The sequence below is a fragment of the Apis laboriosa genome, unplaced genomic scaffold (assembly GCF_014066325.1).
Source record: "Apis laboriosa isolate Shangri-la unplaced genomic scaffold, ASM1406632v1 scaffold18_cov149, whole genome shotgun sequence".
Taxonomy (NCBI): domain Eukaryota; kingdom Metazoa; phylum Arthropoda; class Insecta; order Hymenoptera; family Apidae; genus Apis; species Apis laboriosa.
The window spans coordinates 2781188-2800548 of NW_025222233.1; the positions used below are offsets into that span (position 1 = coordinate 2781188).

Genomic DNA, 19361 nt, shown 5'->3' on the forward strand with positions numbered 1-19361 from the left:
AAAACAATTAAAAAAAGCCAATTAAAAAAATGAAAAGACAAAAGCGAAAAATTTGCGAAAATGTAGATAGGAGGAAACACAAACGAATATAAATATGATAATCGATTCAAGATGTCCTCTTTCTGTTCAGTGATTTTGCAAGTATCTTCAGATTAAATCCTCGAATTGAATGGTTATGATAAAGAAATGTGCGCGAAAGGCGCGAAATACTGATCTCCTTGAAAAATTTCCCGCTTTTCCCATATTTATTCTTGATTCATCGAGCTAGAGAAAAATTAATCTCTTGAACATGATGTCTCGAGACAGCATATATTATAGATATAGTCATAATCGAAAACAGCTTTATATCTGTATTATAAAATAATCGAAAACTATATCAAAGAAAAAAATTAAATTTTATTATTTCATTTATATATCTATTAAAATAATTCTTGTATTCATTTTTGCATATTTTCAAATATTTTTTTCTAATTCGTTCTTTTACAAAAAGCATCTGTTATTATTCATATATACATATATTATCTCTTTATGGGATCGCTATAGGATTTTTAATTAAAAAAAATTATTTTTAACAGAAATAGAAAAAAAAATAATATAAACAAGAAGGTTAATTACTGATCGCTTACCGTTATTATGTAGAATTCAAAGACGATCGATCAATCGAGCCTCGTAGTATTCGACGCGCGATTAGAGGCGGCGCATCTTTTCCATATTCTGGATCAATAATCGACGTTTTCTTTCAGGACGATGGTAGAACGCATGCCGGTAGAAGCCGAGAAAGTTGCGGCGGGGTCGGACGAAATATCGCCAACGCCTTGATCAGCCTTGGTCTGAATGCTACGCGGTTAATATCCGTTGTAGGTAACGACCAGCCTGGGAAAGCTATAATTAAAAGTCTAGGAGATGGTGGCCAGACCGTTGAGCAGTTGTCAAATATGAATACAGCTAGGTACGCGTTACCTTTCTCCGTTAATTTTCCGCAAACGCTAGATCATCGATTTTTTTTTTTTTTTTTAATAAATTATCCCAACCGATAATTATAATTGTTTCTTTTTTTTATCTTTTTTATTTACAAAATTATATACAAAATTATTTATAATTTATTTATAATTTTTTGATCAATTATTTGTTTAATCATTGATTATAATTTTATTTTTTTTTATACTCGAATTATACTAAATTCAATCATTATAATTTGATAGAGCAAAAAAAAAAGATAAGATTGTGCTTATGCAGTATTGAATCCAAAAACAGTAAACATTCATCATTAATATTAATAATTTATCCGCTAGCAAATAGTTGATCTGATATCGTAATTGACTCTGTGAATATCACTCGAAACAACTTGTCTCTGATTTTTATTTCATAAGTTATTTTTTTGCTTTTTTCATATATACATTCTTTCATACATTAAAGAAACGTTGACATCATATATATAAAGATAACATTCATTTTTATATATAATTTTTAATTATTTTTTTTATATATATTTTTATACTTGATGATTTAAGATGTACTACAATTATCGATTATAAAGGTGAATGTCGTTTCGGAATTGGTGAAATGGAAGTGTTTACGAGTATCAGCCCGAATCTAGTGAAGAAATATCAATCATATGTGGAGAACTCAAGCATCATTGTACTTGATGGCAATCTACCTTTAGATACGATTCAATACTTATTAGAGCTTGCAACATATTCGAAAATTCCAGGTAAGTCATATTTATATAAATCTTTCTTCTCTATATATCTGTTTATTAAAATATTTCAATCCTGTATGGTATAAATTATAATTTCAAAACATACGATAAAATTTGATATAATGAATGTTATATCAAACGTACTTTTATAATATAAACATATTTTCTATATAAAATTATACAATAAAAAATAATTACAAGGATATGTAATATTTTAATTTCAATAAATTGTAAAGATTATTAGATTATTATAATATATGAAATTTTCTTAATTTATATACATATTCAATACATACATTCATAAAAATACTATAAAAAATGGACGGAATTAATCGCTAAGATTAGGCAGATCTCAAGTATAAGATAATGTCACATAACAAAGATACAACTAAATATCAACTTGTTATTGATATTATTAAAAATTGTTCTGTGACTAAATCCTTTTTTAATGTAACAGTTATGACAATAGATTATATATATCCTCCTCTTGCCAATCCTTGATGACTTTGTAAATTGGGCTGCATTTGCATCACTAAATTACTAGATTGTTTGCGCAATCTATATCCAGCCTTTGCATCTAAATATAAAAAAAATGCAGCTAACCAATGAAACATAAATGAAATAACTGCTAAACCATATGACCATGACAAATGGTTAAAATTTGGATACATTAACCAGTCTCTGCGCCAACATTGCCCACCAAATATTGATACTGCTAAAAATAATACGGTACCTGAAATTTAAAGACCAATTGAATAAATAAATTTTATTCATATAATTGATATAAAATTTCTATTTACCTGCTATAGCACAACATGAGAAAGCACTAGCTGAAAGAATCCATTCATAATTCAATACAAATTTCAAAGGCCATCGAACTAAAGTCAATGCAATTACAACTTGTGCAAAAAATGAAAATAATAAAGCAAGCGTGACAAATGTTTGCACAATCATTAACCATCCTGGTAATAACCATTCTCTGATCACGTAATATTCTTCTGAGAATATATGATGACAACCATCAAATTGCTTATCAAATTGATAATATGGATATCTGAATTGTTCAAAACAATATTCCCAAAGTCCCATATGTTTAAAATTACTAAAAGTCTCTTCATAAGATTCAATCCAATATGGACTAAAATTAGATTTTAGAATTAATTAATCAAATAAAAATTCATAAAATAATAAAAATTATAAAAAATATTCAATTAAAATATTTAGAAAATACTATTTTTTTAAGAATCAATGTCAAAAATTACCTAGTAAATGCCATAACCAACAATAATCCTGCAATATATATAATTACTCCACCAAATACTACCGCGTCTAAAAAAGAATAACTAATTAATAGAGGTTATGAATGTTTTTTTAAATAATACAATACAAAAAATAATTTTGTTTACTTGATGCACGGTGATAATCTTGCTTATTAACAGACATATCGATTGTTTATTGTTGTTAATTACTGTAGATTACTGGCATACGTCAATAAATCTTTTGTTTATAAAGTCCAAAAATAATCTTTATCGTAAACTTGCCACACCTTTCATCGTTTCAGTCCTGCCAACAATATGTACGATATCCTATAAGATGTCTATCTATAATCAAAAGTTCAAAATATTTATATATTTGTACAAATAACCTATTAAACAAATTATTGAAATTATATTATATGTGTAAATAATAATTACTTTGAATATTTAATTTCATTTATTGAAAAATACATATATTACAAAAAATATGTTGTACTTAATTGAAAATAATTTTTTTCTCAATATACATTCGAGGACGGATAATTAAATTATTACATATTGATATGTTAATATTTTTATATATATAAATTACAAATGTTTATTATAAATTTTTTATATATAGATTCACCATAGGCAGTGGATATTTGCATTGTGAAGTTTATACAATATTTAACAATTTCCTATATTTATAATAAAAAAAAATTTTTACTGCATACAATTGAGATTCCTTGATAAAATAATTAAGTATATTTTCATTTAATTTTACTTTATGTATTTAAATTTCAAAAATGTTAACAAATAACAAAAACAATAAAATTAATATATAAAGATTTTCTTTTCTATACTATTTAGTATAATTATAATTTTACATAATATGTATGTATAAAACTTACAAAAATACAAATCTTATTATTATTAATAATCATATTATAATATACTTTGTACTAAAATAATAATATAAAAAAATCTAATATTAAAAATTAGCTAATATATGGACGGAATAATATTACAAAATTTTGGTATTAAAATATTGTGCATATCTTATTTTAAATCATGTACGAGATTCAAGCTGAAATCTTGTTTGAGATTCTTTTAAATATTCTCTTTTCTTACGTTGAATATTTGCTTCAACAAGAAAAAGTGCACCTGTTATGATAGTCAATACACTACCCACAACTGCCATTATAAAAGACCAACCAAAAAAATTATTAGCATGTCCAGGCATCCAACCTTCAGTATTCCCAAAACAAGCAAATATAATTACTGCCAATCCACCACTTATACCACCAATAAGCAGTAGATATCCAATTATCATAATAAGTTGTACATAATATTTTTGTTCTGGATCACTGCACAGAGTAAATAATAATATCAATAAAAATGATATAAGACTTAACAGGAAGCATAAAGTAAAGAAAAACTGTGTTGCTATCATAAATGCTGTAACAAATAAAAAATTAACAATTAATTATGATAGTATATTATTTCATTTATTAAATATAATTAAAATAATTAAAATAAAAAGGAAAACTTACGAGGTAAAAGAAAACCAAGAATATCAGTATATCCTGCAGTAAAGGGATCATAAACCCATCTACAACCAACGAAAAAGCGTCTAGGTGCGTCCATTTCTTGAGGATTTGGAAGTGATCTGAAGCAATGAGTCCAAAGACCTAATTTATCAAGTTTCGCACCAGTAATACGATAATCGCTCACCAACCATGCTGGTGTACTAAATGCAACGCAAACACACACAAAAGCAATGATAAAGACACCGACACCAATATTGCCGGAAAAACTTCTTTTTTTCATGATAAAAAATTATTTTGTGAATACTAAAATCACAATGTAGCACAATGCGTATGACAAACAATTCAAATCTACTGATTTAAAAATCTCACGGTATTAACCACACCCAAACACGCTACGTTGAGTTGTGACCATGTAACTTTCCATCTAACCTAACCTTGTAAAATCATGACTATCCCACGAGTATAAACTATAACATAGCAGTTATAAAGAAAGAATTCTTAATTTGTAGTTAAAATATTTAATATAATATTATTGATATATAAAATAATTTTGATGAAATAGGTATTTATTATTAAATCCAAACTTTAATCTTTATATACTTTTTTACTCTATTATTCTTTAAAATTAAAATTAAAAATTAATGTTTATAAAATGTTAATATATTTATATTAATATATTGATTTAATATTAAATATACTATTATCTTAAAAAATAATAAGCAATTAACTTTTAACAATTTCAATATATAATAATTTTAACATTTATAAATATAAATATACATTAAATAATATATTTTATAAAATTGCATTTAAAATTAAAAATATTTTATATTAATGAAATATTTAATAAAAAAAATGCTCAAAAGAATATTAAGAATATTAAGCGATTAGCGAATCTTTAAAACGGAAAATATTATTTATGAGGGATTTTATTTTTTCTATTGTAATAACATTATGTAATTGATATTTCATTTTTATTTTTCCATTATTAAATTATAAATGAAATAAAAATATTAATATGTATGCTTTCTATTACTTAATATATTAATTATAAGTTTTATATTTAATTCATCTTTTTCGAATTTTTAATAAGTATTTATAAGTATATATAATTTTCAAATATATATTTTGAAAAAACTAAAAAATTTCAAAAAAATCTGATATAAGTTTATAATAAATTTATATATTTATTGATTCATATTTATCATCTTTAATCAAGATTTTAAAATTGATATGTTTTATTATATTATGCATTAATTTATTAATTGAATTATAATTTACATGATTTACTAAAATATTATTAAATATTATAAGATAATACGAAATTGATATTAACACATTTTTCAGATATAATCAATACAGTATGTGAAATTATAAAAGTTATTCATTAAAATAGGGACTAAACTAGGTCAACGACTTATACCTGATGTCGATTTTCGTGCACGCAATCTTAATCGTAACTCACGTTGAATTATTTGTCTCGATAATAAAATGGGTCACAATCTTAGCATGTGTATTCTTTATAATTATTTTTCTCAAATTTCAATGATAAACAATTATTTATCAAAAAAAATAACATATCTACAAATATATCTACAAAAAAAATAACAAAGAAATGTTTTTATAAAAAAAAATTAAATAAATATAAAAAAAGAAATAAAAAATCTTTTAAACAAGTTATTTTATTTCTTTTAACTTTTCATACAATTTCCAATGTAAAATAATCCAACAAATGTATAAAATATTTGTTTATATTGAGGTCATACAATTAAAATTAAAATTAGATAATTAATACTATATTTACAAACTCTTAACTTTCTTATAAGATCTCCAATTTATATGGACGGATTCATTATCATTAATTATTCTATAAAATAATAAATGCACAATATGTATATATTATATATGAAACATATTATAAAATATATAAAATATTTTTTCAATTATTATCTACTTTTCTCAAGAAGTTATTATATATTTATAAGTTTGAAAGGAATTTTTTTATATAATGTTTTGAAAATAATCACTATAAATATTAAAGTATATAGAGTCTTCAAAAAGTATGTGTAAATGATACATAAAATAATCTTAACTTACAAAAAAACTGTATAGATTTTCAATATCATAAATAATTGATCATTCATTTGCATTCTTTGATAAAGATATTATTTAAATAGTTGTATGTGTTTTTTGTTCTTCATTTAATATTCTTTCTTGTTTCTTTCTGTGTCTACGACCTTCGATTAAGAATAATATACCTGCTACAACCAAAATAAAGCTACCAAGTACAGCTAATGCATAAGACCAGCTAATATCATTATGTTCCCAATTAGGCATCCAATCTCTACCATCACCTCGTGCACCAAATATTATAACTGCAATAATACCACATATTCCACCTAATACCAAGTTTCCACCAATTGTCCATAGTAGTAACTGATATTTATCATGGTGCTTTGAGCAACATGTATATAATATGGTTAAAAAACCTCCTATTAATAATAAAGTCAGACACAATGTGAAAAAGAATTGTGTTGCAACAAAAAAATTAGGCAAAAGTATATCATGAATTATATAATATTCTTCTTCAAACACCCACCAACAACCATAAAATTTAGTGTCATATAAGTGATGTGGATGTTCAAATCCATTAAAGCACACTTGCCATAAACCTAAAACAAAAAACATATTATAAGACAATATAAATAGCATGAAAATAATATGAAATAACATAATAATAACATAAATAATATGAAAATATTTTTAATTAAATTACCAATTTTTATAAACTTTGGATTTTCCAATTTTCCGTCTGTTTCAAGCCAATTGGGTGTGGTGAATGCAATTACAATTAAAAGAAATGCAATTGCTGTGCAAATAACAGCTGCTTTTCCGTTTCGAGTTTTACCCATTACTATTTAGTTTTTTATTCAACAATATCACAAATAATCCTTTTAATTTAATATTTATAAATAATAAAAATGTTATTTTTTTATTTCAATTATAATGTATGGTTAGGTATCTACTATAAATATACCAAGATATACTCAATGAAATAAAAGGTTAATAGATGTCCATTTGTATGAAGAATTTTTAATGCTTTAACAGCGCTCCATATTGCAGACAATACATTTAATCTTAGCGCCATTATTTAAATATTATTTTAAAATTATACTAATTATTATATACATTATACTAATTATTTTGTGCAATTTATTTATTCTATAATAAAAAAATATACATATAAAAAATGTTTTTATTATTTCTAAATCATAATAAAACATACATATAATATATTGTATTAAATAATTATTAGTATAATTTAATTTTAGATATATATATATACACTTATAAATTATTGATTAATTATTATATTATTTATAAATTAAATGACAAAAATTAAAAGCATTTGTTTTTTTAGTTTGGTATGAACCTACGGATGTAAAAAAAGCAATGAAAATATTTGAAGCAAAGTTACAATGGCAAAATGTTTTGCATTTTATATCACCAAACAGAAATGAACTATTAGTCATTGGAAAATACCTTGGCATACCAATACCTGATAATAAATTAACTATGGACTTAGAAGAAATAAAAGCAATTGCAGAGCAAGTAGCTAAATTTATTCCAGTGATTATATGTACATTAGGATCACATGGAGTCTTGGTAAATATTTAATTGTAAACAAATTTTGAATAATGTAAATATAAAATTTAATAATTAAAATAATTTGTTATAGGTTGTTCGTAAAGCCTTAGGAAATGATCCTTTTTATGATAAAGAAGGTAAATTAATTGTCCATAGTATGCCCATCACTTCTCGTTTATATCCTCCTTTATCTTATATTTCTGATAATCCAAATGAAACATTTAATGTAAGTGGTTGTGGTGATTGTCTTACTTCTGGAATAATTTATGGAATTCATAAAAATTTAGATGAAATTAGCTGTCTTTCTTTAGCTTTAAAGGCTGCAGCACTTTCTTTAACTTCATTAGATGCAGTTCCTGCTTCACTTTCATTATTATGTAATGATACAAAATATTAATAAATAGTTTATAATATAATATAAATAATAAATATAAAATAAATAATAAATATAAAAATTAACAATTATATTTTTATATAAATTCATTAGTTTTCTTTCCTTTTTCCCCATTTCATAACAAATTCAGCAATGTTAAATTTTCGTTTACAACCTTCATAATTCATGTATCTAATTTTTCCAAATATATCTCTTTCTGGCCAACCATGATCATGGACACCACAGATAGACCACATACAACCTATAAAAAACCAATAAAACATATTTTTTAATGTAAAACAATCTTCATGTATAAGTAAAATATAAAAATTAATATAAAATATAATAAATATAAAACCAACCTACATAACCATTAGGATCACAACCATCTATACTATACTTATTATTTAAATAATTGGCCCATTTTAAAGCAATTTCAGGAGTTTCAGTCCATTCTAATATTTTCTTTGCCCAATACATTCTTAAAAACCCATGCATCTTTCCTATTGTTACCATTTGATTTTGACATGCATTCCACAAATCATCATGAGTTTCTGAATTTTCCAAATGATTTAAAAAATATATATATTTTCTTTTATCTTTCCTATATGTAATAAAATCTTAATAGTAATATGTATAATATAATTTATAATAAATAAAATGAATTACCGATGCTTATTTAATGTTTCTATAGCCCAAGGATAGGCACCTTCAATCAGATCATATTTTTCATTATAAAAGCAAAAATTATCACTAAGTTCTTTTCTAATAATAGCTTCTTCCATAAAGGACTCAACTGACTTTTTATATAATTTTTTATACTCTTTTATTTCCAAAATACAACGTTGTACTGAGATCATGCCAAAATGAAACCAGGGTGATAAATTGCTGATGGTATTTGATAAAGGATTATTACGTTCATCTCCATATTTTTCTAAACGATTCTGTAAAAAATTTTCAAGTTCCTTAATACCATTTCTATATCCTGGCTTAGCCCATGTAATTTCTTTTACTGACTTGTCTACTTCTACATTTTGTAAAGCTATTTTCCAATTATTTTTTTCAAACTTTTCTTTTGTTATATGTGGATGTTTTATAACAGGTGGAAATTCTGTTAAAAATTCCTCTAGTTTTGTATTTATTTTATTTCTAATTGTTTTAGCAGCAAATTCTTGCTTTGATGATGCATACCAACAAGGCACAATATTATGAGCATCTACCTTTAAAAGATATAGATATATTAAAAACTACTAATTATATAATTGTAATAATTAGAATAATATTTACTTGACAAATAGGAACATCTTTAGGAAGATTTTTTTTCACATTATCAATCCACAACATAGGTAATTTTAATGGATAAAAATCTGTAATAACAGCTCCCATATTATATATTTTTATAAATTTAAGAATACTTATATTTGGTTCACCATATAAAAGATGAAAATTTATATTTAATTTTTTACATTCTTTTTCAATTTCTTCTAATCCTTTCAGAAGAAATTTATAATATCTTATAGAAGCATTAAGAAAGTTTGACATTATGCAAAAACATATATGAAGTGGTACATTATTTTTTAAAGCTGTTTTTTGAGCAAAAAGTAATGCCCAATTATCTAAAAATATTTAGAATTCTTTTTAATACTGAAAATACTATTACATGTAGCATATATACCTTGTATCCTAATATCGCGAAACATCCAATATAAAATACCATTACAATTTTCCTTGATATCATTTAAATTACTTAAACGTTTAATACGTTTTTTATTAAACTTAAATGTCATGATAGATTCAGATGTCTAAAATCCATTGAAAAATAATAAAATGTTTAAAAAAAAAATATGTAATTAATTAAAAAAGAATAATAATATAAAAATTTACATTTTTTCTATTATCTTCAAATTTTTTTAAAAGATCAAGAACTTTCCTACGTTTAAATGGATTCAATTCTTCCATATTTTCATAAAATTTTATTTATATTATATGATATTAAAGAATAATTTTTTTGTAAATTTCTTATAACAACTTTCAAAGTTAATAATTATTAATTCACACTACGCAACACAAATTTCTCACATTATATATTCGTAAAGCACATTCGATATAATGCGTTGATTTAGTATTAAAAACCCGCCATATCACAGTTTATACCAAGTTTGTGATTGGTTATTTCCTTAAATCAGATAAGTTATGTTCATTAAATTTTATGTATATGACGAAATGCAAATTAAGATTAAAAATCATAATTCACATTATTATATGATATTCATTAAACATTAAAATGCAAATTACATAAAACATTAAATTATTAAAATGCAAATTATATAAAACATTAGAATATTAAAATGCAACAAGAAAATGCAAATGAATAAATGAAAAATTTTTCAATATATGTATAATTTCATAAAATTCGTAATTTATTTTCTTTATAACATATACAATACATTTTTTATATATCATTAAATAACTATATATAACTATCTGCTCATATCTTTCCTATGTCATGTAAACATACTATGCATTAATTTATTTGATTTAATTAAAACAAAATTTATTACAATATATTACAATATATAATATTTATATACATTATGCAACACAATATATCAATTGTAACAAAATAAGAAACATTCAAAATAGCGTAAAATTTTGCTAATGAAATAAAATAAATAGGTTACTTATTAATTGTAACATTATCTTCAATCTTGTATATACATATCTATCCACTGACAAATTAAAGTTAAACCTAGCTTTACTTCGTTGTAAAGATCGTGAATATATAAAATGTATAGAAACCGAGAATTCACAGAAGTAAACAGCATCTCGACATGTACGCACACAACGTAGAAACGCGATGCATTTCAGCAGCAGAAACGAAAACTAGGTAGAGAGGGATTGACCAATAGAAAGAAACTCTATAAGATCACGTGGTTCACGACGCAATGTAACCACGAGCAGGATGAAACTACCGTCAACAGAGACGAATGAAACGTCGAGAGAGAAGGTTAAGTTTGTTCTCATTAAATTGAAAGAGTAAGAAAGAACGATAGGTAAAGAAGGATAAATGTATATACCGGTGTAAGAAAAAGATGAAGGATTGAAAACGATAGAAACTTTTCGTGAGAAGACAAAGGATACCAAGCAAGGAAAGAAAGATAAAGAAAAGAAGAGAAAGATAAAGAAAGGGTGAGAATAGGAAAAGAAGAGAGGAACGGAACGAACGAGAACAAGCGGACAGACTGGCAGACGGACTTGTCCGATTCACGACTTGCGTTCTCGTGTCTGCGTTTCAGCTACTTACTATCCTCTGCTGCTGTTCACCAGGCACCAGAAGCGCGCGACGTAGCAGTAGATTCAGTTCGGTGTAGAAAAAGAGAAAAAACATATATATGTATATATATTAATACATATATACATACACATACGTATACACATAGTATATATATATATATATATATATACTACATCTATATATATGTATATATATACATACATATATATATAGGAAGAGGAAAAAAGAAGTAGAAAGAAAAGAAAGAGAGAGATCGAAAGAGAGTAAGAGCGAAGCGGGCGCCGTTACGATAAAAGAAGTTTTTCGGAGAGCGTATTCGGGAGCGTTCAATGGTCGAAGCAGCTATGCGCCACGCCGTCGTAGAGCTCTTAGCTAGCTAGTTCTGACTACGGGAGGTCTCGGGCCGCAGTTACGACCTCGAGAACGAGCGGGTTCGACTCGCGAAGATGACCATAATAGTCTTTTTGATCGACACGTCGGCCTCCATGAATCAGAGGGCATATTTGGGCGGGCGACCCACGCTTTTAGATGTAGCCAAGAGCGCCGTGGAGACTTTCGTGAAGGTACGCTAGTCAAACAGCTTTCCCGACCGGGAAATTCAATTGTGGTTACTAGCTAATCATTAGTTTGTATTATTACTAAAAAGAACAACATGTAAAACATATTTTTTTATTTCCCTTTAATTCATTTCTTAATTACTTAATCTTTCTCTTTTTTTTAGGTAAGACAAAGATCACCAGAGAGTCGTGGAGATCGTTACATGCTTCTGACCTTCGAAGATCCGCCTCAGAATATTAAGGTATGTTTTCTTTATATTTCACTTGCTTTTATACATTCGCATCTTGCATTTATTGTCCTTTTCCTTTTCTCTTATTTCTAAGATCTCTATCTCTTACACGCATACATTTATTCTATGTTAGTTATTATGTATAGAATCCCATGTATAAGTTTTCTTTAATGCTGTTTTTTTTTTAAATATCTTTTCAATTTTTAATTATATTCATAATTCATTGTCATATGTTATCATTATTTATGTAAAATTGTTGTGTTATTAGCTCCCTTCGATTGAATAATTGATATTCAATAAAAAGGCAGCAAAGTGCAGCGTGCACTTGCCGTATCTTCCGTCCTCGGTTACGGAAGAGCAGCATTGTGGGTAGCAATACGTAGGTGGGGGGAACCTACCCACGAGGTTTTCATGGTTTTGTGCGCGCCAAATTTATGAAATTAAAATATACAATTTCTTTAATAAGATAAATTTATTTGCTTTTATTTTTAAATTTATAAAATTTAAAAATATGTTATATTATTTTTCGTTATTTTTATTTTAAAATAAATTTCTTCATTAATTTCTTTTTTTCAATATTTTGATTTAATTACATGTTATTTAATTTTAATATTATGTTAAATTTATAAGTTGAAAGAGAATTAAAGAAATTTTTTTTGCAAAATTGAATATAATGAGTTAAGAATAATCCATTAAATTGAAAATTGTTATAAGAATTAAGATATTGCCAATTTAATAATGATAAAGAAATAAAATAAATTTTTCATATAACAATAGACCCTGAGATAATAAAGAATTGCAATGAATTAAAAATTAATATAATTTAATATTTTTGATAAAATAAAAATTAAGGAAATTATCAATAAAATAAACAAATATTATAATTATAATTAAGTATTCTTGATTATGTAAATATATAATATCATATAGAGAATTTTATTATTACAGTCTATCTTCTCCTCCATTATTGTATAATTTCATTTTGTAAAATTTTGTTAATATGAATAATATTTCAATAAAATATTATCTTTCTTATAATTTTCAATAATTATTTATATTGAAAAACAAATGTACTTAAGATTAGTATTAATTTTCTAAATAAAAAATAAGAAATAATGATTTTTATTCTTGCTTTTAAATAACTAAACAAATATTTTTATTCTTCTAGGCTGGATGGAAAGAAAATTTAGCTACTTTTATGAATGAGCTTAAAAATTTACAATGTGTTGGACTGACAACATTAGGTGCTGCTTTGAAACATGCTTTGGATGTTTTGAATATAAATCGAATGCAAACTGGAATAGACACATATGGACAGGGGAGATGTCCTTTTTATTTAGAACCATCAGTAATTGTTGTGATTACAGATGGAGGAAAATATACAACTAATAGTGGAGTTAATCAAGATGTAACTTTTATAACTAATTATAAAATAAAAGTAATCTTTTAATTTTTTTTTTGAAAAAAATGGTTAAACAATTATGGAAATTACTGTTGTAGTTCACATTGCCAATGCATTCTCCCATACCTGGATCTGAGCTTACAAAAGAACCATTCAGATGGGATCAAAGATTATTTTCTTTGGTACTTCGCTTATCTGGAACTCCAGCTGTTGAGAGAGATACAGGATTAGTGGCAAGTGATTCATCTCCAATTGATGCTATGTGTGAAGTTACTGGAGGTAGAAACAAGTATTTTCATTATATAATTTATTCTATTTGTTTATAAAAATATACTGATATAAAAAATTTATTATTTATTATAGGTCGTTCATATTGTATAACATCTTTTAGAATGATGATGCAATGTATAGATTCTTTGGTACAAAAAGTTCAATCTGGCGTAGTAATAAATTTTGAAAAAATTGGTCCAGATCCTCCGCCATTAAATAACGAAACGCAACACGCAGACGATGATGAAAATGAAGATGAAAATATTGCAACGAACGGAACTCGAACGTATCCTCCTAATCCAACAGTACCAGGAAATACTGCATGGCATTCTTGCAGAAGACTGATTTATGTTCCACGATCTGCTCAGAAAGGTTTTGCAGTTGGATTTTGGCCAATTCCTGAAAGTTTTTGGCCTGATTTGAGCGCTAGTTCTTTACCACCTAGATCAGCGCATCCAAATGTAAAATTTACTTGTACCAGTCAAGAGCCTATGGTAATAGAAAATCTTCCATTTGATAAATATGAATTAGAACCAAGTCCATTGACACAATATATATTGGCTAGAAAACAACCAACAATTTGTTGGCAAGTTTTTGTGGCTAATTCTTATAAATCAAGTGATGTTGGTCATCCATTTGGGTATTTAAAAGCAAGTACTAATTTAACATGTGTAAATTTATTTGTTATGCCTTATAACTATCCAGTACTTTTACCTTTATTGGAAGAATTGTTTAAAGTACATAGATTGAAACCAACAAATGAATGGCGAACACAATTTCAGAATTACATGAGAACAATGCCTACTTATTATGCAGCGGTAAGTTCTTAATTTATTATCAAAATATTTAATTTTTTTATTAATAAATTTGAATAATTTTATTTTTAATTTACAGTCTCTTAGGAGAGCTTTAACTAGAATGGGTGCACCTGCACCATTAGCACAAACATTAATACCCGATAATATGGATAATTCTTTATCGTATAGTGTCTTAAATTATTTAAAACGATTAAAAAATCAAGCTAAAATTGAATTTGATAGACTTTGTAATGAGGTTCTTTCCAAACAACTTGCTACTGCCAATATGACAAAAAATTTAGTAAATGGTAGTACAACAACAGTAACAGAGGGAGTAAGAGTTACTCCTAGAACTCCATTAAAAAAAGATTTGGTAAATATTTTCTATCTATCAAAATTATCATTTATAATAAAAATATATAATTAATCTTATTTTCCAATTTAACAGGTATCACATCCATTATTACAAGATAAATTTACAGGATTGAGGGATCAATTAAATGAGTTTGGTGGTTTTGTAGTTGGATTAGTTAGAAACCAACAACGTGGAGCGCATAGCTATAGGAACGCGTTTGATGTTCCGCGAAAATCTCTGTTAGATCAAGTTGTTAGAATGCGTGCTAATTTTCTACAACCTGGATTATTACACACAAAGTTACTTGATGATGATTATGTTCATTCAATGCCATTGGCACAAATGGGAAATTATCAAGAATATTTGAAACGTATGACTCCACCATTAAGAGAAATAGAAAGTGCTCCAGTTAGACAACATATGTTTGGTAATTACTTAGAAAATTAATTAATTATTTTAATTTAAAAAAATATAATATATATATTATTATAAATTTATATTGAAGGACTATCTAATTTTTTATGATTAAATTTTAGGTAATCCATTCAAAATAGATAAAAGAATGATGGTAGATGAAGCAGATATTGATATGGTTGGAGCAACATCTTCAACTTCTAAAGGCGGTCTTAAACGTACTTTACCTACATCAGATGGAGGAGGATCGTTAACTTCAAAACCACCACCAAATAAACGTAAACCAGGTCCAATTCCTAAAGATGTAATAATACGGAGGCCGTCATATACACCTACGAATACCCCACCAAGTTCGCCGATACCATGGGTTGATGATACGAAAAATCAAGTAACTCCGACTGCCGACTCAAATTCAGTTTCATCGAATGCATTGAACTCATCTACTGGATCAAATATGTCATATGTAAATTCGCCAGAAAAATTAGTAAATGGCCTTGCAGAAATGCCAACGATACCAGTTTTTGAACCAATTCCAGTAGAACATACTAATAATCACATGGATGCACCACCAACTTTAACACCGATAGTTAATAATGTTGATACATCTAAAAGCGAAGTGAAAACTGAAAAGCCAGAAAGTGTTAAGAATGAGTGTAACAAACTACCTCCTAATGATTGTGTTGAAAATAGTGTGAAAGTTGAAAATTTGATTGATGAACGATTGTCTAATCATGTTGAAGAAAAACACGAAAAAATAGAAAAAGATAAAGTTTTAACAAAAAAAGAATTGGAAGATATTAGAAGGCATAATTTGTCTGTTCGAGAACTTGTATACAAAGAAGTACGAAGAAGAGGTACAAGTAAGTTGAAATGGATATTTCCGTTATTTTTTTTAATATATCTATATATCTATGAAAAAAGAAATTTATATAAGACAATCAATATCAATAATTATAATCTTGTTTCAGATTATGCAACACTATTTTCACATTTACACCAAATTCAAGGAACTCTAGATATACGACTTGCATTTTTGCGAGATATTGTAAAAGAATCATTACGATTTAAAAGACGTAATTTGGCATCATTATTAGAAGAATATTTGAAAACTGTACAAGAAGATAACTGGACTGTAAATCATAAAGTAAATCACAATGGTGCCACAAAAATAAGTTAATTGGGGCATTATTTTGATAACAAAAATAAGAATTCATTGAATAATGCAGAAAGTATAAAAGGGATACAAGATATAAAAAGCAAGTCGTACATCTATAAAGCGATGAACGTATTAGTGTTTAAGAATGTATGTTGCCAAGGCGCGAAGTGATAATAATTGTTAAATCTAATGAAACAAAATAGCATTCTGTCAACCAAGGAGATATGATTTTCATACTCCTTTTTTCTCGTTTTTTCTCGTTTTGTTACTGTACAGTTGGTAGAAATATGTTTCATTTTTTGTGAAAAATCAGAAAATGTGTGTTGCGACAATAAAATTTTCTCAACAAAAATCTAATAAATTCATAAACATATGATTTTTATGGTTCATATCTCTAATATAAAAAATCTCGTATATATTCGTTTATTGAATACTCATAATTTTATATTTAATATTTTTCTATTTAATTATTTAATATCTTTAATATAAATTGATTATAAAATAATTGCCAATGTGTAATATAAGGTATGATAATTTTTTAATTCTTGGTTTTGATATTTGATTATAGAAAAATATATTATTTATAGAAAATTCTATTATATCTTTTTTCCATAAAAAAAAGCAACTTATATAAATCTTCAATCTCGAATGCAGGCATTTGAGATACTCTTGGGAATAATAATTAGCAATTGTATGTATATGTATATATATGTATATATGTATATATACATATACACATAATTGCTATATATATAGCTCAATTTCTAAATTCTGCTACTTTTTAAATAAATTGATGTAAATATAGTATCCTGAAAAAGTACAACTTTCAACAATCGAGTAACATAATTCTGCCAACTTTACTAAGATTTTTAATAAATTAAAACAGAAATGTTTTCTTTAATTATGTTTTTCTTTTCTTTTTTTTTTACAAAAATTTTAGTGTACAGTATTGTGATTTAGCATATAAATGTAGATAAAAAGTAAATTTATTAAAGTATAACATGATTTGTAAGTTTAGTTATGAATGTTGTTAATATTATAAAAATTAAACTTTGAATCTGTTTTTTATAAAATGAAAAAATAAATTTAAAAATTTAATACATATCTTCTGTTTAGAAAGAAGTTGTAAACATTCAAATTTTGTAAGTAGAAAAAATATACTATTTTATCATGTAATTTGTTAAATTAAAATATTATGAAAATAGAAATTGTTTCATCATGATAAATATTTTTTTTTATATTGAATGCATGTTGTTTGTGAGTGAAAATTATCATAAGAGAATTGGATTTTCTAATTTTATCAAGAACTGAATTTACTAAAATATTTTCAGTGAAGGGTTGACAGTGCCTAATGCTATTGAAAATTAGCATAAAAAAATTGTATTTATTTTTAACTCACTTCAATAATTTTGTTTTAGTTATTATTATAAAATATAAACAATGCATTAAGAAAACTTAAAAAGAAGAAAAATCACTTACATTTAAAATAACATAAATAAATTTTATTATTATATTTCATAATTCTTTTATATTGAATAGAAGTGAGTTAAAAAATTATAATAATAATAATTTATATAAATAATTAATGTCAAAATCACTTGTTGCTATCTATAAGGAATAATAGTGATTTGACCAAATATTAAGTAGATTGTCCTAAATTAAATAATCAGGAAGATTATCTTACCTATTGATGAATTAATTAAATCATGAATCATATATATACTAAAAATATATAAAGCAATTTCAACTACTTTTTAATCATCGCCATTATTTATATGAAAATAGAAAGAATTTTTATGAGATATATTAATATATTACAACATATCATCTATATCACTAAATGAATTAATCAAATTTAAATATAAAAGGGTTTGTTTTTTTATTTTCCAAATACATTTTGATATGAAGATTATAATTATTGCCCTTTTATATTTAAATAATATTTTTTAAGTAAGATAATCAACCTGAAATTTTTTACAGGGACACTAAATATCTATATTCTGCTCTTTGTAAATTTAGTAGTGAAATTGTATTTCAAATAGTATTTATTAATTAAAACCGTTAAATGTTTAATAAATTATTTTATAATAATGGAGCTTAGCTGAGTCTTGAAGACAATGATGCTACACGCTTATTGGCTCCAAAGAGAAATTAATAAGAAAGTTGAATGAATATAACACAAAGTGCGATTCTATAATGAATTAGTAGTTGATAAGAAAAACTATAATAGAATAAATAATATAATTATGAAATTTTTGTTTAAAAAATTGTAATTTTTTAATGTATCAATATTTATTGAAACAGATTAATTGAAGATAATTATAAATGTCAAAACTGTAAAAAAATACTGTGTACTATTTTGATTAAGATAATGCAT

The 19361-nt window shown here is 25.2% G+C and overlaps 6 protein-coding genes across 7 annotated transcripts in view; 2 read left to right on the forward strand and 4 right to left on the reverse strand.

Annotated features, from left to right (window-relative positions):
• Positions 1 to 8532, forward strand: part of LOC122711959 (pseudouridine-metabolizing bifunctional protein C1861.05) — a 31369-nt gene extending 22837 nt beyond the window's left edge. Inside the window, exons 6-9 of the mRNA XM_043931186.1 lie at positions 744 to 949; positions 1512 to 1711; positions 7909 to 8153; positions 8227 to 8532. Of these exons, the coding sequence (XP_043787121.1) occupies positions 744 to 949; positions 1512 to 1711; positions 7909 to 8153; positions 8227 to 8532 (957 nt within the window). The remainder of the gene's footprint in view (positions 1 to 743; positions 950 to 1511; positions 1712 to 7908; positions 8154 to 8226) is intronic.
• Positions 1963 to 3265, reverse strand: LOC122711964. The gene is made up of 4 exons (XM_043931194.1): positions 3106 to 3265; positions 2962 to 3028; positions 2500 to 2837; positions 1963 to 2432 (listed from the first exon to the last, which is right to left on the reverse strand). Exons 1-4 carry the CDS (start codon positions 3140 to 3142, stop codon positions 2170 to 2172), a joined length of 705 nt encoding a protein of 234 aa, XP_043787129.1. The 5' UTR covers positions 3143 to 3265; the 3' UTR covers positions 1963 to 2169.
• Positions 3889 to 4915, reverse strand: LOC122711966. The gene is made up of 2 exons (XM_043931197.1): positions 4491 to 4915; positions 3889 to 4395 (listed from the first exon to the last, which is right to left on the reverse strand). Exons 1-2 carry the CDS (start codon positions 4765 to 4767, stop codon positions 4007 to 4009), a joined length of 666 nt encoding a protein of 221 aa, XP_043787132.1. The 5' UTR covers positions 4768 to 4915; the 3' UTR covers positions 3889 to 4006.
• LOC122711967 lies at positions 6273 to 7525 on the reverse strand. Its single transcript, XM_043931198.1, has 2 exons — positions 7264 to 7525; positions 6273 to 7159 (listed from the first exon to the last, which is right to left on the reverse strand). Exons 1-2 carry the CDS (start codon positions 7397 to 7399, stop codon positions 6657 to 6659), a joined length of 639 nt encoding a protein of 212 aa, XP_043787133.1. The 5' UTR covers positions 7400 to 7525; the 3' UTR covers positions 6273 to 6656.
• Positions 8533 to 8618: 86 nt separating the features above from the next.
• Positions 8619 to 10606, reverse strand: LOC122711960 (deoxyribodipyrimidine photo-lyase-like). Of its 2 annotated transcripts, XM_043931188.1 has the most exons (7): positions 10393 to 10606; positions 10184 to 10310; positions 9975 to 10124; positions 9796 to 9875; positions 9178 to 9728; positions 8871 to 9112; positions 8619 to 8770 (listed from the first exon to the last, which is right to left on the reverse strand). In XM_043931188.1, exons 1-7 carry the CDS (start codon positions 10465 to 10467, stop codon positions 8619 to 8621), a joined length of 1377 nt encoding a protein of 458 aa, XP_043787123.1. In that variant the 5' UTR covers positions 10468 to 10606. The 2 variants fall into 2 exon arrangements, with proteins under 2 accessions (XP_043787123.1, XP_043787122.1); XM_043931187.1 differs by having other exon boundaries at positions 9796 to 10124.
• Positions 10607 to 11023: 417 nt separating this feature from the next.
• LOC122711817 (integrator complex subunit 6) lies at positions 11024 to 17438 on the forward strand. Its single transcript, XM_043930893.1, has 10 exons — positions 11024 to 11902; positions 12017 to 12366; positions 12525 to 12602; positions 13759 to 13998; positions 14091 to 14271; positions 14356 to 15080; positions 15157 to 15432; positions 15508 to 15841; positions 15951 to 16688; positions 16797 to 17438. Exons 2-10 carry the CDS (start codon positions 12250 to 12252, stop codon positions 17003 to 17005), a joined length of 2898 nt encoding a protein of 965 aa, XP_043786828.1. The 5' UTR covers positions 11024 to 11902; positions 12017 to 12249; the 3' UTR covers positions 17006 to 17438.
• Positions 17439 to 19361: the final 1923 nt, after the last annotated feature.